At 50.0% G+C, this 23,476-nt stretch overlaps 3 protein-coding genes and 1 pseudogene across 4 annotated transcripts; 3 read left to right on the top strand and 1 right to left on the bottom strand.

The window, feature by feature from the left end:
• Positions 1-293: 293 nt before the first annotated feature.
• On the top strand, positions 294-2,921 carry RPL8 (ribosomal protein L8). Its single transcript, XM_068983470.1, has 6 exons — positions 294-382; positions 606-752; positions 828-969; positions 1,173-1,391; positions 2,398-2,513; positions 2,735-2,921. The coding sequence occupies exons 2-6, from the start codon at positions 615-617 to the stop codon at positions 2,891-2,893; spliced, it is 774 nt and encodes a 257-aa protein (XP_068839571.1). The 5' UTR covers positions 294-382; positions 606-614; the 3' UTR covers positions 2,894-2,921.
• A 1,219-nt stretch (positions 2,922-4,140) lies between these two features.
• LOC138088513 (succinate dehydrogenase [ubiquinone] cytochrome b small subunit, mitochondrial-like) lies at positions 4,141-5,176 on the top strand (annotated as a pseudogene).
• Positions 5,177-6,676: 1,500 nt separating this feature from the next.
• On the top strand, positions 6,677-16,100 carry ZNF34 (zinc finger protein 34). Its single transcript, XM_068983353.1, has 5 exons — positions 6,677-6,708; positions 11,331-11,467; positions 11,778-11,904; positions 12,293-12,403; positions 14,301-16,100. The coding sequence occupies exons 2-5, from the start codon at positions 11,435-11,437 to the stop codon at positions 15,662-15,664; spliced, it is 1,635 nt and encodes a 544-aa protein (XP_068839454.1). The 5' UTR covers positions 6,677-6,708; positions 11,331-11,434; the 3' UTR covers positions 15,665-16,100.
• A 4,302-nt stretch (positions 16,101-20,402) lies between these two features.
• Positions 20,403-22,553, bottom strand: C11H8orf33 (chromosome 11 C8orf33 homolog). 2 transcript variants are annotated; one of them, XM_068983985.1, is made up of 6 exons: positions 22,491-22,553; positions 22,366-22,411; positions 22,126-22,268; positions 21,851-21,935; positions 21,561-21,707; positions 20,403-21,079 (listed from the first exon to the last, which is right to left on the bottom strand). In XM_068983985.1, the coding sequence occupies exons 1-6, from the start codon at positions 22,494-22,496 to the stop codon at positions 20,940-20,942; spliced, it is 567 nt and encodes a 188-aa protein (XP_068840086.1). In that variant the 5' UTR covers positions 22,497-22,553; the 3' UTR covers positions 20,403-20,939. The 2 variants fall into 2 exon arrangements, with proteins under 2 accessions (XP_068840086.1, XP_068840084.1); XM_068983983.1 differs by lacking the exon at positions 22,491-22,553 and having other exon boundaries at positions 22,366-22,466.
• Between the last annotated feature and the right edge of the window lie 923 nt (positions 22,554-23,476).

The raw sequence follows: 23,476 nt of genomic DNA, 5'->3' as shown, positions 1-23,476 counted from the left end.
TGCTAACTCCAGGGACCTTCTCTGGAAGGACTCCTTCCACTTCTCCAGGAGACCCCTCTCCGAAAGAAAGATGTATCCTGCTGGAGACTTCCTGCCGGGTAACCTTGCCCACCTAATCTGCGGCCCCTCTGCTAGACAGCAGCCTCGCCGTTAGACCCGCGGGTCTGAAGTGTAGTGCCGGCCCGTCTAACTCAGTGCGCTTGCGCAGAGGGCCGGGAGCGCGGGAGGGGCTACGGGAGACCGCCAAAAGAACTACAAGTCCCGGCGTGCATTGCGGCGGCGACGGCCCTTGACCGGAAGGTTGAGGGCTCTCGGGCCCACCCCGGAAGATAAGGCGGCTCTCTAGGACCGCGTTTCCTCTTTCGGCCGCGCTCTGCAGCAGGTAGGACGTGTTGGTGCCATCCGGCGCCATCCGGCGCCCCCCGTTGTCCTAGGCTCCGCTAGGGACCCTAGCTGAGTATGAAAAAAGCGCCGGGGCGCATGGCTAGGGCTGGGGACGCGGAGGATCCTGAGGGCGGGAGGGAGGAGCCGAGGGAGCGGGGTCCCTGAAGCCCGGTGGTGGGGATGCCAGGGCCGGACGGCAACTGACCGTGAGCTGCCTTCAGACCGCCGCCATGGGCCGCGTGATCCGTGGGCAGAGAAAGGGCGCCGGCTCCGTGTTCCGCGCACATGTGAAGCACAGAAAAGGCGCCGCGCGCCTGCGCGCCGTGGATTTCGCCGAGCGACACGGATATATCAAGGGCATCGTGAAGGTTCGGGGCGTGGGCCGGGACGGGTGGGGGCGCGGGGCGGGCCCCGCAAGCCGCTCACGCTGCCACGACCCGCAGGACATCATCCACGACCCGGGCCGCGGAGCGCCCCTTGCCAAAGTGGTTTTCCGGGATCCGTATCGTTTTAAGAAGCGAACAGAGCTGTTTATCGCTGCTGAGGGTATCCACACCGGCCAGTTTGTGTACTGCGGCAAAAAGGGTGAGCTCCGCGCCGAGGTGGGGAAGGACTTGCGGTGCCTGGCGGTTTACAGGTTGGGTCGAGGGAGGAACGTTGAGGCTGCAGTCTTAACTTGGGGACACCTGCTTGGCCAGGCGTCCCGGTGAGTGCCCGGAGAGCTGTAGGAGGAGACTGGCCTTGGTTTTGGCAAGCAGTGGCGAGGACATACCACCTTTATCTTGCAGCCCAGCTCAACATCGGCAACGTGCTCCCTGTGGGCACCATGCCTGAGGGCACCATCGTGTGTTGTCTGGAGGAGAAGCCTGGTGATCGAGGCAAGCTGGCAAGAGCCTCTGGAAACTATGCCACAGTCATCTCCCACAACCCTGAGACAAAGAAGACGCGAGTGAAGCTGCCTTCGGGCTCCAAAAAGGTCATCTCCTCTGCCAACAGAGCTGTGGTCGGTGAGTGGAAGGCAGCGGTTGTATGCTGTGAGTCTCCTGTGGACAGCCAGCAGCTAGACTGGCCAGGAACCCAGCTGCCTGCTTCACTCGGGGCTTTTTAACCTTGAGCACAATATGTGGTCTAATTCGGGATACTTGTTAAGTGAGTGCAAGTACTTGCTATTTAACTCCTGGTTGGGTGTTGAATGAGAGTGGGTTCAACATGCTGGACTCTAAAGGCAGGCTTAGCTGCACTCTGGGATAACCTAGGTTTAGGTGATCTTTGCTTTTGTGGGGCACCTGGTTAAAGCCACACAGTATGTTGAAATGCATGTACTCAAGTTTGTTGGCTGGTTGACAACATCTTTGAATCCGTGTGGCAAATCCAGTCCTGCCTGGGGGAGGCTCTTGAGGGTGTCCTCACAGAATAAGCAAAACAATGGCAGAGAAGTGATGGGCCAGGTCAGCTGTCCTCTTTGGGGTGGGGAGGAGCCTAGTGTCAGACCCTGCAAAGGGGAGGACTTGTAAAAAGCCATGGCTCAAGGTGGGCATTATAGACGATGTGAGTAAAGCCCTGGTTTAGCTACCCTGCAGCTGAAGAAACTGTCAGCCAACAGGCTGTGTGTGTTAGTTGCTTAGTTGTGTCTCTTTGTGATCCCATGGACTGTAGCTTGCCAGGCTGCTCTGTCCATGGAATTCTCCAGGCAAGAATAGTGGAGTGGGTTGCCATTCCCTTTTCCAGGGCTTCTTCCCAACCCAGGAGTTGAACTCGGGTATCCTGCATTGCAGACAGATTTTTTACTCTGAGCCACTGGGGAAGCCCTGACTGACAGGCTGTAGCAGGATTTACTGCTTGGTGATGGTTTCCAGGCATTTTTGAGGCTCTTGGGATCATGTGATCCTGAAGAACACATGGTGGTGGGGCACTGGCAAGGACACACCAGGGGATGCTCTGCCTGATGGGAGTGTCCCCCAGTGCTGGGTGGGGTGAGTGATATATCTCCCTGAGTCTCCTGGTCTCCAACAGGTGTGGTGGCTGGAGGTGGCCGCATTGACAAGCCCATTCTGAAGGCTGGCCGTGCCTACCACAAGTATAAGGCAAAGAGGAACTGCTGGCCACGGGTGCGGGGTGTGGCCATGAATGTAAGTAGCCCAGAAGTGGACAGTGGGGTCAGTATTCAGTGTATAAGGCCTGTAAGACTGGGTGGACAAGTTTCTTCCTGGGGAGTTTCCTCTTTATGGTGGGAGATCTGTGGTGTGAGGTAGGTTTGTAAGCGCAGGCTGGTTGATTATGCCAGTTCCCAAGCTCTCCTGAGGTAGATCAGGGTCAGCCCCAGCTCACCATCACCTCCTTCTTTGTGCAGCCTGTCGAGCATCCCTTCGGAGGTGGCAACCACCAGCACATCGGCAAACCCTCTACTATCCGCAGAGATGCCCCTGCTGGCCGGAAAGTGGGTCTCATTGCTGCCCGCCGGACCGGGCGTCTCCGGGGAACCAAGACTGTGCAGGAGAAGGAGAACTAGGGCTGCGGCTCAATAAAGCTTGTTTCTTTTCACAACCGAGCTGTGTGTTTCTGTGGTTTCAGAGGGAAGGGTCCCCTCTCCGAGGAGTGCCCTGTGCACCAGGGAACAGTGGAGGCTCTGGGGGGTGAGGCTGCTGGGTTGCTTCACACCTTGCCTCTTGTAAATCACACCTGCCCCCGCGCCCCCAACACATACAGCAGAGAATTCCACTCGCAAGGAATGTAACCTCCATGTCTCCTGCTCATTACCTTCAACTTGTCTTGAGGTTCTGGGTGCTATTGGGTGTGAGTGGTGCCCCTGGTGCCACAGGCTGAGGGCCAGGGTGTTCTGTCTTGGAGTGGAAGGACCAGACTGACTGCTCCACAGACGGGCTTCCTTTTTGGCGATAGCTCACCTGCACCTTGTCTGGAACTTAAATGATAGACTGGTCAAAGCTGATAGGGCCATGCTGGCTTGGGCACCAATGTGGATTGGGGGCCCATAACAGGACCATGTGCTTCCACAGGCCAGCTAGAGTGCCCTGCCCCTGGTGGATCTGCTAGTGAGCTGATGTGAAAGCAAGAGCTTCAAGCCACTGTGGGTAACTGACCACAGGAGTGAATGGTAAGCTGACAGGGGTAAGGTAATGGTAAGGGGACAGTAAGGGTGGGTGGTGGGTGGCTGGCTGAGGAAGGGTGCCCCTCTGTAGCCTGGGTGGAGGGCACTGGCAGCCACCTTCCTAAGTGGTGCACAGCAGCTGGTCACCTTGGCTGTCTTGGGATGCTGTGCGGCAGGGTCCCCCCTCGGTGACAGGATGTCACTGGTTCCAGGTGGCTCCATGTTCTCATGGTCCATGCCTGTTGCTAGTGTGAACTTCAGTTTTGGTCTTGCCTATCTGGGGTCCCACCTGCCCTCAGCCACCCACACCTAGACAGTGACCCTTTGTTGCTGAGACCACTGTCATGAGAGGACTGTAAGCTGCTGCTTGGAGAAAAGGGCACTGGACATGTTTGCCAGGACATAACTTGCTTTACTGGGTAAAGACTGGGGCTTTGTCCAGGGGGCTGGCCAATAGGGAGGGTTTGTTCCAAGAGCATTAAGGCCTCATTTACAGGCATTGATGCTGGGGGCAGAGGTTTAAAACAAGGGCTACTCTGACCAGAGTGTTAGTCGCTCATTCATGTGTGAATCTTCGCAACCCCATGGACTGTAGCCCCCCAGGCTCCTCTGTCCATGGGATTTTCCAGGTAAGAATATGGGAGTGGGACATGGCGACTCTCTGGAGGCTAAGTGTCCTCTACGGCGCCAGAGAAGGGCGAGCTCTGTTCCTCTGAACCCCAGTGGTCAGACCAGCTCTTGTCTCAGCATTTCTCCAGGACCGACCTGCTCAAGGAAGGTGTGGAACACAGCATATTCACCTGTCACCCAGCCACCATTCTGGCTCCAAGGCTGCATCTCTCCACTGGACTGGTGAGAGGGTTGTCAGTGTTTTGCTCCTGGGCCTAATTCCAGCTGCTTATTTGAATCCTTGTTCTGCGATGGACTACTCTCTGGCCGCAACCCTCACTCTCCACAGTCACTGGGGCATTCGACAAGTTGTTACTATGTTCATGGAGATGCAGTGCAGAAAGCTGCCAAGACAGGCCTTTTGGTGCTCTCAGCTTTCACCTTTGCTGGGCTCTGTTACTTCAACTATCATGATGTGGGCATCTGCAAAGCTGTGGCTATGCTGTGGAAGCTCTGACCTTTTAGACTTAATACCTTGAGAATTGATTGTACACCTCCTTGCCTCTGCTCTGTCATTCCATTTCAACTCACGATAAGAAGGAAAAACATTGGTGAGACAAACCTCTTCTCCTAATCACCTGATTGTTTTTAGAATTTAATCTCTGAAGAAAGATTTGAGAGAATTTGTATCTTAAGAAATTATAAGTCTGATTTATGTATTCTGGGGAGCTAATGGAGTGTCTCAGCTTTTCACAAGTCTCATAGTATAACTGAACATTATATATGAGCTTTTTGCCTTTTAATTGATCAAACTCTTAAAGGGAATTCAGCTTTATTACTCTCGATATCTGATCAAACGTCTGTATTTGTCCTAGGATGATGGAGAAAGGGAAAGACTTAATTCATAAGTAAAGACTGCAGAAAATTAGGCAGTGTTTAGTTTCTGTAAACCTCCCCCTCTGTTCACTTGATACCAGTTACTGATGGTTACATGTCTTAGGGAAATTTGAAAATTAGAAGTGCTGATATTTCACATTACTGATTTCTAAATCCTAGGAAGGAGAGCCTGGAGAGTTTCTGAATGTAGAGAAGTTCTGTTTAGGAAAGAGGTCCCTTTATAGATGTTTCAAATTGTTACAGATTCTAAACCAAGACTTAATCCTCAAATGTGTTTATTTTACTTATCCTAAAATAATCTGTCCACAAATATAAAATTATAAGTGATAAGTTGTTGTTTTCCCACTGGGAATTTCTACTGTGAAAATGTATTCCATGAAGGTAATTTTTTAAAAAAATAAAACGCTGCATAATAAAAATTTATTCTACTCTTAAAAAAAAAAAAAAAAGAATATGGGAGTGGGTTGCCATTCCCTTCTCCAGGGGATCTTCCCAACCCAGGGATGAAACCCGCTTTCCAGGCAGATTCTTTACTGTTTGAGCCACCAGGGAAGCATTTTCATTTTCTGAGTGATCACATGGTCCTGAAGAAGGGTGTACTTTTCTGCCTTTCAGTTCAGTCACTCAGTTGTGTCTGACTGACTCTGCGACCCCATGAACCACAGCACACCAGGCCTCCCTGTCCATCACCAATTCCCAGAGTCCACTCAAACCCATGTCCATTGAGTCAGTGATGCCATCCAACCATCTCATCCTCTGTCATCCCCTTCTCCTGCCCTCAACTTTTCCAGCATCAGGGTCTTTTCAGATAAGTCAGCTCTTTGCATCAGGTGGCCAAAGTACTGGAGTTTGAGCTTCAACATCAGTCCTTCCAGTGAACACCCAGGACTGATCTTTAATTTTATGGCTGCAATCAATCTGCAGTGATTTTGGAGCCCAGAAAAATAAAGTCAGCCACTGTTTCCCCATCTATTTGCCGTGAAGTGATGGGACCGGATGCCATGATCTAAGTTTTCTGAATATTGAGCTTTAAGCCAACTTTTCTACTCTCCTCTTCCACTTTCATCAGGAGGCCCTTTAGTTCTTCTTAACATTCTGCCTTTAGCTGTAAAGAAAAGGGCCTTCCTGATCTTAGTTGTAGTGCCTTGAGTGGCTGTCTAGGGAGAGTGTCCCTGCAAAGAATTTTTGGAATCTTGAGCACCAAAAGCCTCCGCCTAGCCTTCGGGTCGTGAGTCCAGACTGCCAACTGGCGGCAGCCTTTGGAGCCAAGGCTTAGCTTTTATGTTCCTCTAGAAGGTGATGGCACCCCACTCCAGTACTCTTGCCTGGAAAGTCCCATGGACGGAGGAGCCTGGTAGACTGCAGTCCATGGGGTCGCGGAGAGTCGGACACGACTGAGCGACTTCACTTTCACTTTCATGTACTGGAGAGGGAAATGGCAACCCACTCCAGTGTTCTTGCTGGAGAATCCCAGGGACGGGGGAGCCTTGTGGGCTGCCGTCTCTGGGGTCGCACACAGTCGGACACAACTGAAGCGACTTAAAAGCCGACAGCCGACCACCGAGACGCGGAGTCCCGTTCCCAGAGCGACCGGAAGGCGCTCCCTGCCAGTATCTCGGAGGAAGGATCGTCACTTCCGATCAGGCTTAGGTCTTCAGGGCCTAGGGAGCAGGCGGGGCCTGGTCCGTCAGCCGCTGTTGGGCGGCACTGAGGTGAGGGTGGGCGGTTGGGGACGAGGGCGGCCGCGGGGCGCCCGGGACGCGGGGTGGGGACGTTCCTTCGACTCCAAATCTCCCGCCGAGGGTCCCACCCGAAGGCCTCGAGTCCCGCGGGCCCCTCCCGGCTGGGGTCGTTACTCGCCGGGCCCCTCTACCGCGGTGGAGCCTCCGTCACCGGCCCCAAGCCCGTCCTGGTCTCTCCACCAGACTTCCCTTAATCGCCCCAAGGGGCTGCTTCCGCGGAGTGAGATGCTGCCGGTAACCAAGCGCTGCGCGCGCCGGCCTCGCCCTACCGTGGCCCTTCACCTCCGCCTCCTGACTCGGGGGCCTCCAGCTGGCCCGCGCGCAAGCTCCTGTCACCTTCCCGCAGCAGCCCCTCCCCATTCCCCTGCGGGCCCCGCCCCCCGCACGTTTCTCCCTCCTCCCCTGTTTCTGCTTCCGACGCTCTGAGACCTTTCTGCCCGCAGCCAGATTTGTTTCTCTTCTCAGAGGCTTTTATTCAAGGTTTGGAACCTTTTTATTTGCCTCACAGGTTTCTGTTTTTAATATGTCGCTTTAAAAAAATACTTTTTGCTTGTACACAGATATGCAGGAACATCCTTGTGAGTCTTTGGTGCATTAGCAAGAATTTCTAAAGGGCACGTACCTTCAATTTGGTTTCCTGTCCCAGGGCTTCGAAGAGTTTCAGCTCTGCCAGGTAGGGCCAGGTGGGTTTCCAGAGTGACTAGCAAACTGTCTGCAGGACTCTGGGAGTCCCTGTTTCTCAGGCCTTCGTGTGTTCAGTCTCCCAGTCGTGTCCCGACTCTTTGTGACCCTATGAACTATAACCCATCAGACTCTTCTGTCCATGGGATTTTCCAGGCAAGAATACTAGAGTGGGTTGCCATTTCCTTCTCCAGGGGATCTTCCCCACCCAGGGGTCAAACCCGCGTCTCCCGAGTCTCCTGCATTGCAGGCAAATTCTTTTCCACTGAGCCATGGGGGGAAACCCAGCGGTAGATATTGTGAAGCATTTTATATATTTTCCCTTATCTGTGGTGATGAGAAGTCTTGTTCTAGTTTGCGTTTTCCTAATTTTTAATTACACTGAAAATCTTCAGATGTTTATTGGACAGTTTGATTTCTTTATCTGATTTACTAGGTTTCATCCTGTGCTTACTTTGTGTGTGTTGAATGGCCTTATTTTTTATTTTTAAATAATTATTATTTTTGGCAGCATCGAGTCTTCGTTGTGGCTCGCATGATCTCCTTTGAGACCAGCCGGCTTCTTTTTAGCTGAAGCGAGTGCTCGGTAGTTGCGGTGCTTGGCCTCAGTTGGGCAGCGAATGTGGGCAGAATTGAACCCAGGCCCTCGGCAGTGAAAGCACAGAGTCCTAACCACTGGACCACCAGGGAATTCTGGTTTAAATATTGATTTTTGTTTGTTTGTTTCTTTTTGTATTTTTAAATATATCCTATGTATATCTTTTATTGTTGCAGCTGTTTAGTTGCTTAGTCATTTCCAACTCTTTGTGACCTGGTAGACTGTAGCCCATGAGGCTTCTCTGTCCATGGGATTTACCAGGCAAGAATACTGGAGTGGCTAGCCAGGGGATATTCCTGACCTGGATCAAACCTGCTATATCCTGCGCTGACAGGCAGGTTCTTTACTGCAGAGCCCTGGGATGCCCATAACTTTTATTAAGTATGTTTGAAAATATCTTCTCTCATCATGCCATTTGCTTTTAATTTTGTGGTGTCTCATACAGAAGTGTTTTTTGATAGAGTAAAATTCAGCAATTTTTTCTGTTTGGGTAGTGTGTTTTCTGTATTATTTTCTTATACCAGCCATAAACATTTTTAAGAAACAGGCCTTCAACCTGAGATACATTTTTGTGTGCCCCTGGAAGGCAGGATCTAATTTTACTTGCCTGTGGAAAATCAGTTGTGCCGGTCCCATTTATTGAATGGTGCATTGCTGTTAACATTGCAAGTGTGTCGTAGTATATGCATGGAGCTTATATAGGAGAGTTGAGCATTTTTGGATTTTGATACCCAGTTGAGGATGATCCTGGAATCAGTTCCCTATGGACAGTTAGGGATAGCTGTATTTCACTTTTATGACCACAGCCCTGTGATAAGACTTGCTATCTGGTAGGGTATGGCTCTGCCTGAGTTCTTTGGCATTTCCTTGGTTAATCTTAGGTCATGACTCATGATAGTTATTGTGCTCAGATATCATGATATGTTCTGGGGTTTTTTTGGCTGCACTGGGTCTTCCTTGCTGCTTGGACTTTCTCTAGTTGCGGTGTATAGTCTTCTCCTTGCAGTGGCTTCTCCTTGTGGAGGCTGGGCTCTAGGGCTTGTGGGCTCAGTAATTGCAGCTCTTGGGGTATAGACTGAGCAGGCTCAGTAGTTGTGACACATGGGATCAGTTGCCCCTTGGCATGTGGGATCTTCCCAGGCTAGGGACTGAACCCATGGCTCCTGCAGGTGGATTCCTAATGACTGGATCACCAGGAAAGTCCTATTGCAATTTTGATTGTATAGAATTAATAGATTCATTTGGGGGAAATTGACATTTTTATATTGAGTCCTCCTGTTTATGAGCACTGTCTACTTCTCCTTAGGTGGTTTTTTTTTTTTTTTTTTTAGTGTCCTTCAGTAAAGTTTTGTTCATAAACATGTCGTTTTTGTAGGTGTTGTAAAAACTGTGTTTTGGTTGCTGATTACTAGTACACAGGAGTGATATTAACTAGCCTGTTGACCTTCTATATGGCAGTCCTGTTGAACTTTATCATCCCAACACTTGGCTAATACTCTTGCATTTTTTATGTAGGTGGTCTTATCATTCTCAAATAATGATGATTTTGTCTATTCTTTTCCAATCTTTATGGCTTGTGTTTCTTTTCTTTTCTGGTCAAGCGATAGCATTCAGGATCTCAGTTCCCCGACCCAAGATTGGACCTGTGCTCTCTAACCACTGAGCTATGGCATCTGCTTCTTTTTCTGTGTCTTAATGCATTGACTGGGGTCTTTGGTGCATTGTTACAGCAGCGGAGTGAGGAATCCAGCATCCCCATCTTGTCCCTGACCTATGCAGACGCTTCTGTTGTGTTACCTTAGGGTTGCTACCAACTGGACTTGAGTGCTGGGACTGCCAGGGGCTAGGCTTGCACTCTGAAAACCACTGCTGTATGTGTGATATGTAAAATTGTGTTCCCCTTTTTGTTCTTTAAAATACTGTGTCCTTTTCCATCTCTTCCCCTTCCCCACATTGGACTTGCCAGATGTTATTAGCATTTTCAAAGAACCAAGGTTGAGATTATTTTCTGTTTCTTTAAATCATGTTTATTTTCTTCATCTTCTTTCCTTGAATTGCTTTCTTATTCTGTGTCTGGGTTCTTGTTTAATGCTTAGATTATTCTTTCAATCCCTTTGTTAAAGTAAATGTGTAAAGGATGCCCATTTTTCCTCAGGTAAGCTTTATTTCCATTTTCCCTTCAGTCTCTGTTCTTATGTTTTTCTTGAAGAGGTACTTTTAAAAAATTAATCAGATAGTAGAACCACAATATGAATGTTTGCCAGTCTTTGGAATTTTTTTGAAACTTTCTTTTTTTGCTTGGTATGTGGTATTTCTTATAATATTCAGTGTACATTTTGAAAAAAAATGTGTATGTATCCTCTATGCTTTAAGTAGGTATTCTCTGCTTGATCCACTCTCTTCTGAGGAAAGTGTGTTAAGATCTCTCATTGCAGGGGAGGGTTTGTATGTTTCTTATCGGCACTGCACTTAGCTCTGACTGTCTACGTTGAGGATTTGTTGGTAGACATATGTGTTTATAATTACAGCTTTTTGATGGATTTTTCCTATTATTAACATGCAGTGTCTGCTTGTGTTCCTAATAATGATTATTGGTTTGAATTTTGTTTTGATTGGTATAAATATTGCTAAACCACATGCAGCAATGCATATTAAGTTTGCAAATAGTGTGCCAAAGGGAGGAAGCCAGCACAGAATGTAGAAGGCATAGCTAGTCTGATGGAGTCCCCAGGGCCCTGGTCTGTGCTGGTGAGAGGAGGGTAGCAGCTCTCCCTTGGGAGGTCGGGAAGCAGGCAGAGCCCGCAGCTGCCGGAGGGCTGACGGCTGGTTCTGTGGGCTGAGCCCCTTGACCAGTGTGGTCAGGATTTGTTGACTTTCCTGTATAAAAGTTTTACTCCAATAAAGAGCTTTAAAAATACAGAGAAGGTAAATATAGCTATTGTAGCTTTATTTTAATTACTGTTTCTCTGCTCTGCCTATGTTTAGCCTTTCTGTGTATTTTAGGTTATATAGGTGCACTTTGTGTATCTTCTTGGGGAGTTTTTTGCGTCCAGTAGGTGAGTTTAATCCTTTTGCTTCGGTTACCCATCCATTGGACTTCTGCTCATTTTGTGTCTTTTGGCTCCTAATCTTTGTCTTTGCTCTTCGCCTTCTGTTGAATTTTTTTAACTTCTCTTTCCTTCTCAGCCCTTAATGTGTTATCTTTATTCTTTCATATAAAGTGAATGACTCTCCATTTTCCACGTGAACGAGACAACTCTGTGCCTGGGAGGAGGTAGGGGCAGATGATCTGAAATGTTGCATGTGTCTGCAGGGAGCAGAGTCTGCCTGGGAGGCCGAGTGCTGAGGCCAACTGCGGGAGGGGCCAGGCAGTGACTGGCTCCTGCATCCATCCCAGGAAGCCCAGGGTACCGGGGGATGGCAGCTTTGCATCTGTGTGCCCTGCCTCAGGTGAGCATCTATCCTCCCTGGGAGGCGGGAGATCTTTTCCCAGGGCCTCCCTGTCTGCTCAGCCTTAGCAGCTGTCAGGCTTCTCTGGTGTGGGATGCTGAGGGGTGCTGAGCAGAGGAAGGGTGACCTTGGAGTTGCCTAGCCTCCCTGAATGGGTTGGCTCAGCAGCCAAAGGGTCAGGGCCCACGCCTCCCTCCACTACTCCAGGCCACACATGGAGGGTCAGGCCTGTAGTCACCTCTGTGCTACTTATCTAGCCCAGGGCCCAGCCTGAGCCATGCCTGGGCCTCAGCAGCTCCTGTTGTTACAGGCTGAAGTGACCTTTGAGGACGTGGCCGTGTTCCTTTCGCAGGAGGAGTGGGGCCTTCTGGGCCCTGCTCAGAAGGGCCTCTACAGAGAAGTGATGCTGGAGACTTACAGGAACCTGGTATCGCTGGGTGAGGCCCCTTGCTGGGATGCAACCCAAGGAACAGCCCTGGCGGCTGAGGGCTGAGCAGGGGCTGGGCTGGGGGCCTCATCCCCTGAGTTCAGAGATGTATTACTGACTCTGGTCCCAGGCAGGCCTGGTCTGCACAGCAGAGGGCCCCCGGTGGGGCTTGGTTAGGCGGCCCCAGATGAGACTGCCTCCCTTCCCCAGGCCCAAGGCAGATGCGCCTCCTGATGGAGAGAGCCCTTGTGCTCAGGCCCTGCATGCCCACGCCCACCCCTCCAGGGAGTATCCAGACTACCTGTCACCCCCGCACGTGTATGTCCTCTCCCTTGGCAGTCCCGGGTGAGCCCGCACTGTGTCCGTGGCACCCACCCCAGGCCCCGTCTCCTTCCCAGGAGCTGGACTTGCAGGTCCCAAACCGGAGGTGATTGTACATTTGGAGCGAGGGGATGAGCTGTGGGTCCTGGACATGCATGGGGCAGAGCAACCAAGCGTCGATGGCTCAGGTGCGTGGGGGGCTGCCACCCCAACTCACCTGCTGAACAAGCGTGTGTGGAGGCCCACAGAATGTGGTACCAAACTGACTCATGGGTTTGGAGGAAGATGGTCAGTACAGCGGCCTTGGGAGCGGCCTCTGCCAAAACCTGGGTGCTCTTTCTTTTAATTGAAATATAGTTGATTTACAGCATTCTGTTAGTTTCAGGGGTACAATTTAGTGATTCAGTATTTTTACAGATTATATGCCCTTTTTTTTTTTAGATTATATGCCTTTTAAAATTATTACAAAATAATGGCTATTTCCCCCGTGTGGTACAGTATCTTTGTTGTTTATGTTATGGGGTAATTCTTGAACTGAATCTTGTAGAAGGGTGAGAGGGGGCTGTGTTGATGGAGGAGAAGAGGGGAGGACACTTGGGCATGCCCTGAGGGACCCCGTGGAGCCCTGCCCTCCAGAGTCCTGCCTTCCAAGGAGCATCAGGTGGTCAGACGGGGCTGCAGGGAAGAACATCACTTTATCACCCTCCTCTAAGTTAACCTACTGGATGGTTATAGACTTCTACAGGAAAGGGAGGGGGTGCACATCACCCTGGATTTCAGCACCCAGATACAGATGTGTGCCGGTGTGCGCCTGCTGTCCCTTTTCCAGTGGAGTCTAGTCCACGCCCACACACAGACGTCACTTCCTAGCAGGAATGCAGTGATCTGTGTGCATTGCTGGGCTGCTGAGTTTTCACTGAACGCATTTCTGTTTCTGTGTCCCTGTGCTCACTGGAGGTACTTGGGAAGGGTGTTCTTTAGACTCACTCCTGCTGATGACCTGAGGGTGTTGTCCTGCAGGTGTCTTCCTAGTGTCCCTGGAAGGAACTGTTGGCTCAAAAGACTTGAATTTCTCTTTTGTAAATTTGTTTCTTCAGATATAAATACTTACAGAAATGAGACAAATCCTATTTACAGCTCAGTGAATTTGTACAGTCTACCCACCAGATCAAAATAGGGAACATTCCTAGTTTCCTGTGAGACCACAGGGCCTCCTCTGTCATCTCCCATAGCTCCCCTGGGCCTTCTCTCTGACTCCTGCAGGGCAGGGCTGCCGTGTTTTATGGAGTTTGTTTGGTCTCATCACCATTTGCTGTTCTGTCATGAACATACCGCAGAGTATTTTCCACTATACTTCTGCAGGGCATTTGGTTGTCCCCACCTTGTGCCTGTTGTGTGTGTGTGTGTCTTGGCTCACAGAGAACAAGTTTCTGATGAGCATGTTCCTGCACGTGGAGTCACTGTGTGTCTTGTCAGGGAAGGAAGGGTGGAGACAAGGCCTCATATGAGGGCATCCTCTGTGGCGTCTGGAGTGTAAGTGCTGGTGGCTCATGGGTGGTCTCTCAGGTCCTTGGGGAGAGCCCTGAGAATGGATGTGGCCTGTGTGCTTGTCACACTAATCCTCAGTTAGCACAAGCTGTGCTCTCTCTGTTCCTGGGGAGGCAGCCAGTTTCCCACCGTGGATGTTGGGGTGGATCAGCTGCTGTCAGGTAACCGTAGACTTGTTCAGCTTTCACTTCTTAATCAGATATTCTTAGTGTCCTCTAGGGCCCCTCCTTGCTCTGGTTTCAGTGATGCTGTGAAGCTTCCATCTTCCGTCCTTTTGGGACGAGGACGGGTATCCTGCAGTCCCACCCAGCAGGCTCTGTGTTCAGGAAAATTTGGGTATTAAGAGTTGGGCAGATACTTGCACTGCCCTATGATTGCAGCCCTGAGCAAGGCTTTTAGCCTCTGACTGCCAGGCTCTCGTGTCTGCATGACGTTGGAGATGGTGGAGCTGGTAGTCCACAGGTGGTTGGCAGCATCTTTTACCTTCCTTTCAGAGTCAGAACAGGTAACCTCGAGGTGTTCTGTTTGTTGTTTCAGCTCATGGGACCAGGACTGAGAACCAGGAGGTCACTTCAGGCGAAATGCTGTTTGGGAGAGAACTGGACCCACTCATGGGGAGTGTTCTCCAGGGACCTGAGCCAGGAGAAGCCCATGAACGTGTCAGGGAGCCAGAGGGGTGCCTGGACAGGCCTGGGGAGCAGAGAGGCCCCAGGCTAGTCACACTGGTCAACGAGGAGTGTGGCCTGGAGTCTGGAGGAAACCTCAGGTCGGGGTCAAGGCCTATCCCTGATCAAAGATCTCACAAATGTGATATATGTGAACAGAGTTTTGAACAGAGATCATACCTTAATAACCATAAACGTGTACACAGGTGCAAAAAAACAAATACAGTTCACGATTCAGGGGAAATTTTCCCTGCGAATTTAGTTGTTAAAGAAGATCAGAAAATTCCTGTTGGGAAAAGATTGCATTATTGTGGTTGTTGTGGGAAGGCCTTCAGGTACAGCGCTAACCTTGTCAAGCACCAGCGACTGCACAGTGAAGAGAAACCCTACAAGTGTGAAGAGTGCGGGAAGGCCTTCCACCAGAGCTGTGAACTCATCAGTCACCGGAGGATGCACTCTGGAGAGATCCCCTACCGTTGCGATGAGTGCGGGAAGACATTCAACCAGAGGCCCAACCTCATGAAGCATCAGAGGATCCACACCGGGGAGAAGCCCTACAAGTGCAGCGAGTGCGGGAAGCACTTCAGTGCCTACTCCTCCCTCATTTACCACCAGAGGATCCACACGGGCGAGAAGCCCTACAAGTGCAGTGACTGCGGGAAGGCCTTCAGCGACGGCTCGATCCTCATCCGGCACCGTCGGACCCATACTGGAGAGAAGCCGTACGAGTGCAAAGAGTGTGGCAAAGGCTTTACCCAGAGCTCCAATCTGATCCAGCATCAAAGAATTCACACTGGGGAAAAACCCTATAAATGTAATGAATGTGAGAAAGCCTTCATCCAAAAAACCAAGCTTGTTGAACATCAGAGAAGCCACACCGGAGAGAAGCCCTATGAGTGTAACGACTGTGGCAAAGTCTTCAGCCAGAGCACCCACCTCATCCAGCACCAGAGGATCCACACGGGAGAGAAGCCCTACAAGTGCAGCGAGTGTGGGAAGGCTTTCCACAACAGTTCCAGACTCATCCACCATCAGAGGTCACACCACGGAGAGAAGCCATATAAGTGTGCTGATTGCAAGAAGGCCTTCAGCCAGGGCACGTACCTCCTGCAGCACCGGAGGATCCACACTGGGGAGAAGCCTTACACGTGTGGCGAGTGTGGCAAGGCCTTCCGGCACAGCTCCAACATGTCCCAGCACCAGAGGATTCACCTCCGGGAAGACTTCTCCCTGTGACGGTCGGGAGGCCCAAGGTCTGTGGTGCGCTTCCCCCACGTGACCACCCTCTCTTTACTTACTGTCCACATGGTGTCACAGGTGAACAGGCACTTCTAATTTTAAAAAACCTCTTTTCTTAAAAGCAGTGCATGTTCATTTTAGAGAAATTGAGTGGAAAAAGCTAAGCAAAAGGGAGAAGCCCTGTGGCCTACCCTTAGAAAGAGAACTCACTACTGTTGAGATCAGCGTAGGTTGTGTCCAGACACTCAAATAGCAGCCACAAGAGAAGTACTGTGGAACTTGTGAGTGCAGCTCCTGTTTCCTCAGTCCTGGAAAACTCATACTGGAGAGTTCCACGTGTTTATGTGGTTTTACACCTTGTAAATTTTAAAACAGCATGTTGTTCATAGTTTCCTATGTCACTTAATAGAGTTGAGATTGCCTTTTTTTTTTTTTTTTTGAGACTGCCTTTTTTATTGTGGTAATAACATTGTGTTTTAGCCACTCAGTCGTGTCCGATTCTTTGTGACCGCATGGGTTGTAGCCCTTCAGGCTCCTCTGTCTATAGGATTCTCCAGGCAAGAATACTGGAGTGGGTTGCCATTTCCTTCTCCAGTAAAAACATTACATTTACCATTTTAACCATTTTTTAAAAACTTTATTTTACTTTACAATACTGTATTGGTTTTGCCATACATCAACATGAATCCACCGTGGGTGTACACGTGTTCCCAATCCTGAACCCCCCTCCCACCTCCCTCCCCATACCATCTCTCTGGGTCATCCCAGTGCACCAGCCCCAAGCATCCTGTATCCTGAATTGAACCTAGACTGGCGATTCCTTTCTTATATGATATTATACATGTTTCAATGCCATTCTGCCAAATCATCCCACCCTCTCCCTCTCCCAGAGTCCAAAAGACTGTTCTATATATCTGTGTCTCTTCTGGGGTCTCGCATACAGGGTTATCGTTACCCTTTTTCTAAATTCCATATGTATGCGTTAGTATACTGTATTGGTGTTTTTCTTTCTGGCTTACTTCACTCTGTATAATTGGCTCCAGTTTCATGCACCTCATTAGAACTGATTCAACTTATTCTTTTTTAATGGCTGAGTAATACTCCATTGTGTATAGGTACCACAGCTTTCTTATCCATTTATCTGCTGATGGACATCTAGGTTGCTTCCATGTCCTGGCTGTTACAAACAGTGCTGCAATGAACACTGGGGTACATGTGTCTCTTTCAGTTCTGGTTTCCTCGGTGTGTATGCCCAGCAGTGGGATTGCTGGGTCATAAGGCAGTTCTATTTCCAGTTTTTTAAGGAGTCTCCACACTGTTCTCCATAGTGGCTGTACTAGTTTGCATTCCCACCAACAGTGTAAGAGGGTTCCCTTTTCTCCACACCCTCTCCAGCATTTATTGCTTGTAGACTTTTGGATCGCAGCCATTCTGACTGGCGTGAAATGGTACCTCATTGTGGTTTTGATTTGCAATTCTCTGATAACGAGTGATGTTGAGCATCTTTTCATGTGTTTGTTACCCATCTGTATGTCTTCTCTGGAGAAATGTCTGTTTAGTTCTTTGGCCCATTTTTTGATTGGGTCGTTTATTTTTCTGGAATTGAGCTGCGGGAGTTGCTTGTATCATTTTAACCATTTTTAAGTGTACAACTCAGTGGTATTAGATACATTCACAGTGTTGTATGACCATCAGCAAATCTGTTTCCAAAACTTTTCTATTACAGACAGAAACTCTGCACTCTTCCCCTTTTCCTTATTCTCTTTTAAGAATTTGCTTACTCTGAAGCACCTCATGTAAGTGAGGTCACACATTTGCCTTTGTGTCCTGGCTCATTTCACTTAACGTAAGGTCTCTTCATGGCTGAAGCGTACTCCATTGTTTTGAGACACCATGTTTTGTTCACCCGTCATCATCTGCTGATGGGTTATGGGTGTTTCTGCTTGTTGACTTTGTGCATAATGCTGCTGTGAACATTGGTGTACAAATCTGTGCTTGTACTTTCCATTCTTCCAATACTTTGGGGGTATAATCCCAGGAATAAAGTTGATGGATCATATGGTAATTCTTTTAAGTTTTTGAAGAATGACCAAACTTTCCCACAATGGCAGTGTCATTTTATATCCCGTCAGTTCACGAAGGTTCCAGTTTCTCCATGTCTTCCTCAATACTTGTTGTTTTCCATTGTTTTGATAATTGTCATACTGATGAGTGTGAAGTGGTATCTCATTTGCTTTTGGTTTGCATTTCCCTGATGACTAATGATATTGAGCATCTTTTCATGCACTTATTGACCCTTTATTTATTTCTATGTCTTCTTTGGAGAAGTGTCTATTTAGACCCTTTGCCCATTTTTGAATTGGGCTGTTTCTTTTTGTCATTGAGATGTAGGAGTTCTTTATGTATTTTGAAGGGTAGTCTTTTTAATTTTCCCTTTTTTAAAAAAATATATATATTTTATTGAAGTATAGTTGACTTACATTGTTTCAGGTATACAGCATGGTGATTCAGTTATACACATGAACATATTATTTTTGAAATAATTTTCCATCAGAGGTTATACAAGATGTTGACTATAGTTCCCTATGCTATACAGTAAACCTTTGTTGCATGTCTATTTTTAAATTAGAAATCTAGCTTTCCATTCATATTAAAGGGGTAATCTTTATCAGATTAATAATACTTGCAAATATTTTCTCATTCTGAGTTTTCTGTCTACTGTGTTGATAGTGTCCTTTCATTCACAAGTTTTTAATGTTTATGAAGTTCAACTTATCTAGGGCATCTCTGATGGCTCAGTTGTAAAGAATCTGCCTGTCAGTGGAGGAGACATGAGTTCAATCCCTGATCCGGGAAGATGCCCACATGCCCCGGAGCAACCAAGCCTGTGTGCCAAACTCTGAGCTTGTGCTCTGGAGCTCACTCACCCTAGAGCCCCTGCTGTTCGACAAGAGAAGTAATGAGAGACGCCTGCACACAGCGGCTCGCTGCAACTAGAGAGAAAGCCCGTACAGCAGGGAAGAGCCAGCACAGCCAAAACAAAAACAAAAACTTACCTGTTTTTTCCCTTGTTGCCTGTGCTTAGGGTGTCATATTCAGGAAATCATTATTAAATCCAGTATTATGAAGATGTGCCCCTATCTTCTCTTCAAAGAGATTTATAGTTTTAGGTCTTATGGTTTGGTCTTTGATCTGTTTTGAACTAATTTTTTATATATCTTGACAGGTAAGGGTCCAACTTTATAATCTTTTGCGTGTGGATATACAGTTTTCCCTATAACATTTCTTGAAAAGCCTTTTTTCCCCACCCATAGAATGGTGTGTTAGCTCAGGCTGCCATAACAAAATATCACAGACCAGGTGGTTTAAAATCCAGAAGTTTATTTCTCACATTTCTGGAGGCTGAGAAGTCCAAGACCAGTGTGCTGTCTGATTTAGCTCCTGGTCAGGGTTCTTTCCCAGGCCTAAAGTACAGCCACCTCAGTGTGTCCTCACTTGGTAGAGAGGGATGTCAGGTGTCACTTTGCTGGCAGGAGAATGAAGCCTGTGATTAGAGGGTTAAAAACTTCTACCTCTAGGGAGCAGGGACAGGCTAGAGGTTGAACTGATGGTGTCTGTGAAGGAAGCCTCCACAGAGGCCAGCAGAGCTTCTGGGTGGTGAGCATGGAGGTCCATGCCTTTCCTCATCCCTGGCACTCTGTATCTCATCTGCTTGTTATTCACATCCTATTGACAAGCTGGTAGTCTAGTGAGTAAACAAGTTTTCCTGAGTTCTGGGACCCACTGTAGCAAGTTAACTGAACCCAAGAACTGGGTCACGGGAAGCTGATTGATTTGTAGCCAGTTGGTCAGAAATACAGGTAACAACCTGGACTTGCAACTGGTGTGTGAAGCAGAACTGGGTCTTGTGAGGTTGAGCACTTTCCTGTGGAATCTGACTCTGTCTGGGTAGATAGCATCATAACTGAGTTGAATTTTGGACATGCTGCCAACATCTAAGAATTGCTGTTGGTGTGAGGAAGCCAAGGTGTGCGCGCGCGCGCGCACACACACACACACACACACACACACACTCACTCACTCTTTGGAACTGGATCCAGGAACTCCTTTTGCAGAGATGACAGATTTTGATTACAACTAGGTGGGCAGTAGTGGAATTCACTGGAAAGCAGAAGATAGATTTAGGGACTAATCAGATGTGAACATGTCAAGTGTGAAATATCTGTGAAACACCAAAGCAGAGATGCTGAGTAGGCAGGTAGGCTCTGGGTCTCTGTCTAGTCTGCAAGTTTGGGAGACACTACCAAAGATGGCATCACAGTCACAAGAGAATTAAGCCACCATGAAAACCCGACTTAATGCAGAAGTCCTGGGACTATCACCTGGAGCAGCTGACATCAGAGCTTGCCCAGAGATTCAATGCTGGTGTTTGGCTAGGATTCTTAGGGCAAGAAGCTACCTGCTCCTCAGAACAAAGCCTGGGCTGCTGGGGGATACACTGGCTCCTTGAGGATGACACCTGCTCAGGAATGAAGGCAATACAAAGGACCAAGCCCTGGGGTGAGAGCCTGCACCCAGCAGTGCCTGACACCACCTCATCTACATTTCCCGTAACAGCACAGTTAGCACACGCTTTTGCTTATCCACATTTATAAGAAACAGTTTTATTATAGCAATGGGACTCAATGGTATGGAGCGCCACACCACTTGAGAGGACATCCTTCCATAAGTGAGCACCAGTGTACAACTATACAGCTTCCCCACTAACCCTTATTAACAATACCTACTTGGTCTGCTCCTGAGACTGTTGAGAGTCTTTTATAACAGGGGTCCCTAACCCCTGGGCCAGTACTGGTCTATGGCCTGTTAGGAACCAGGCCACACAGCAGGAGATGAAAAGACAGCGAACAAGGAAAGAGTCATCTGTATTTATATCCACTCCCCATTGCTTGCATTACAACATGAGTTTCATCTCCCACCCTCTCTGTGGAAAAACTGTTTTCCATGAAATCTGTCCCTGGTGTCAAAAAGGCTGGGGACAGCTGTTTTACAACACAGTGTGAACACTCACTTCAGTCTACTGTAGAACCATCTAAAGGAACCTCCCTATTCTGGCAGGAGGGACATCTCAGCTGAAAACCTACAAATGGGGTCCTGGGCTTGTCAGCAGCCAACATGCAGGTCTCCCATCTGCCCCACAGCATTCCTGGAAAAGTGCTGCACTCCAGAGAAACCCTGCCCCACTGCAGAGGTGGCCACTCTAGGGAAGAGGCTAAAAGAAATTAAACCTAAACTCTTCATCACAAATATCCGAGGTGCCCTTGGACCTTCCTTCTGGACGAGGTCTGCAGACCCTTCGGCTCTTCTTTCTGGCAGCCTCACCTACAGGCTGCACCTGGGCTGAGTGGGCAGCTGTAAGCGAAGAGAGGGACAGTATCAGAATTGAATAATAATAGCAGTGGCACCCCACTCCAGTGTTCTTGCCTGGAGAATCCCAGGGATGAGAGAGCCTCGTGGGCTGCCGTCTCTAGGGTCACATAGAGTCGGACACGACTGAAGTGACTTAGCAGCAGTAGCAGCAGCAAACATTAACTGCCCATACAACTCTACCATTGTAAAAATTAACTTACTGGCTTCTCAAAATTATAAGGTAAGTACTATCATCTCACACCCTTAAGAATCACAGAGATTCACTAACGCTGCTCTCCTTGCCTCCCTAGTCCAAGCCGGCGTTCTGTGACCCGCGCCCCAGGCTTTCTCCCCGCAGCTTTCCTGAGTCCCCTCCTACTGTGGGAGCCCCGCTGCTCGAGGCTTCCCCCTTTCACTGCCCAGGCTTTTCCTTCTGCCCCCTTGAACTAGGCAGTTCTTCATCAACCAGTTCTCAGCTTCTCACCAGTCCTGAGAGCCTGCAGGGCCTCGCGCCACTCGGCTTCTATCTGAGCCCTGTAGTCCCCAAACAAAGAGCGCATCAGCTGCCTCTTCCGGGGCAAGGGGGTTCTCTGGCTGCGCAAGGTTCGGATTGCTCCAAGAGCTTGTTCTTCTGCAAATGAAAACAGGGCTAGTAACCTCTATCCTCACTTCCAACTGTCCTACCGCAAAGGCAACAATTCCACCCCTTGGCAGCACCTGAGGCCATAGGACCGTCACCGTTTCCCTCCCCCAACTCTACAGATGGGCCCTCACTCTGCTTAGGGGTGGGTCTCTGCATCTTCAGTCCCAGCTCCAGCTTTTCCACGCACCAGGCCAGTTCCCGAGCCAGCTGCTCAGCCTATGATGGATTGTGGTTAGTGACTGTAAGCGGGCATCGGGGCGCTGGGGCCTCCAGCCTCATCCCATAGGAACCCCAAACGCCGCATCTCACCCACTTCCCGCTGTAAATCCGGGACCACACCCACAGGCGGGCTCCCGCCCAGTACGTGCCCGGGACTTCACCCTTCCCGACTGAGGCCCGCCCTTGCCTGGGCCTCTGCGCTTAGGGGGGCTTCCTCGGGGGCCTGTTTTTCTGGGGTCTTCCCGCTTCCACTGGCAACAGACGACCCATCCCGGGTTTTCTTCTTTTGCTTCTTGGTCCTCGAGGCAGCGTCACGGCACGTAGGGCGCCCTAAGCAGACGGACTGGCTGAGGCCTTACAGTGAAAGGACTCGGGGCTTTAGGAAGCAGCCTGGGGAACCAGGGGCTGCAGGGTGCACGGGCAGTACCTGGGCCTGGGGCTGCCGCCGTCTCCCGAGCAGGATGTCCTGGAGCCTGGGGAAAGGGGGAAAGGACGAGGGTCATGAGGAGCCGCCGACCGCCCAAAGGCGTTCCCCACCTGTACACCGCTTACCGCCATGCGCTGCCGCTGGGACCGAGAAGGGCTGGGGTCCCACGCCGAATACGCTCCCAGGGAAACAAGCCTGCGTCGCAGAGTTCCGCGGGGCGGGGGCTGTGCGCGCTGTGGGTGGGGCGCGGGCGCTCGGAGTACCGCCTGGACGAGACCCACTCAGGACCTACTAGGTTGCAGGTGGTGGTGGTGGGTTAGTCGCTCAGTCGTGTCCGACTCTTGCGACGCCATGGACTGTAGCTTGCCAGCTCCTCTGTCCCTGGGATTCTCCAGGCAAGATACTGGAGAGGTTGCAGGCACTGCTCTGGATGAAGGGACGCTACTCAAGGGAAGGTACCTGCTACTCAAGGGAACCACCTGCTAGTGGGGCGGGAACAGTGGGAAAACAGGGGGCTTCCCTGGAGGCCCAGCAGTTAAGAACTTGCCTGCCAACGCAGGGGACACGGGTTGGATCCCTGGTCTGGGAAGATCCCACGTGCCTGGGCAGCAGAGCCCCCAGTCGGCAACTGCTGAAGGCGCAGAGCCTAGACCCTGAACCCTGCAACAGAAGCCTCCGCAGCAAGAGGCCTGCGGCTGCAACTAGAGAGTAGCCCTTGCTGGCCACAAGTAGAGAAAGCCCATGTGCAGCAACAAACACCCGTCGCGGCCCAAAAAACCATAAACAATAAAATAAAGAAGGCCCGTAAACAGACATGAATAGCTGTCACTGAGAGCGACGCTGTCCCAGCAGGGCGGGGAGTGGTCAGCAAAGTCCTCCGAGGAGCTGCAGCCCTGGCGGGGCTGCTCTGGCAGCAGGAAGCAGGGCGGGGGCGAGCCACACGGCGAGGTGGGCGGGTCGTGGGGCCCCGGACCGAAACGCAGGCGGCTTCTGTTTCAAGAGAAGTGGAAGAGGGTGAGAGAGGGGTTCGGGGGTTGAGGGAACCCCCTCATCCCTCGGAGGAGTGTCGCAGTGTCGCGGCCTTCCCCGGACGCTGCTGTGTGGTCGGCAC

This window comes from Capricornis sumatraensis, chromosome 11, assembly GCF_032405125.1.
Source record: "Capricornis sumatraensis isolate serow.1 chromosome 11, serow.2, whole genome shotgun sequence".
Lineage (NCBI taxonomy): Eukaryota > Metazoa > Chordata > Mammalia > Artiodactyla > Bovidae > Capricornis > Capricornis sumatraensis.
The sequence above is the reverse complement of the archived record's forward strand: the minus strand, read 5'-3'. Positions and strand labels throughout refer to the sequence as shown.

What these genes read in the sequence shown, in the direction of transcription:
- C11H8orf33 (XM_068983983.1), bottom strand. Translation starts at nt 22,441, where the DNA reads ATGACCCTCGTCCTTTCCCCCTTTCCCCAGGCTCCAGGACATCCTGCT. An exon ending in GAGACCCACCCCTAAGCAGA is followed by an intron (nt 21,708 to 21,850) that starts GTGAGGGCCCAT and finishes TTTCATTTGCAG; the next exon opens with AAGAACAAGCTCTTGGAGCA. An exon ending in CCTGCAGGCTCTCAGGACTG is followed by an intron (nt 21,080 to 21,560) that starts GTGAGAAGCTGA and finishes CTTCGCTTACAG; the next exon opens with CTGCCCACTCAGCCCAGGTG.
- ZNF34 (XM_068983353.1), top strand. Translation starts at nt 11,435, where the DNA reads ATGGCAGCTTTGCATCTGTGTGCCCTGCCTCAG. An exon ending in ATCTGTGTGCCCTGCCTCAG is followed by an intron (nt 11,468 to 11,777) that starts GTGAGCATCTAT and finishes CTGTTGTTACAG; the next exon opens with GCTGAAGTGACCTTTGAGGA. An exon ending in ACCAAGCGTCGATGGCTCAG is followed by an intron (nt 12,404 to 14,300) that starts GTGCGTGGGGGG and finishes TTGTTGTTTCAG; the next exon opens with CTCATGGGACCAGGACTGAG.
- RPL8 (XM_068983470.1), top strand. Translation starts at nt 615, where the DNA reads ATGGGCCGCGTGATCCGTGGGCAGAGAAAGGGCGCCGGCTCCGTGTTC. An exon ending in ATATCAAGGGCATCGTGAAG is followed by an intron (nt 753 to 827) that starts GTTCGGGGCGTG and finishes CACGACCCGCAG; the next exon opens with GACATCATCCACGACCCGGG. An exon ending in TGTGTACTGCGGCAAAAAGG is followed by an intron (nt 970 to 1,172) that starts GTGAGCTCCGCG and finishes TTTATCTTGCAG; the next exon opens with CCCAGCTCAACATCGGCAAC.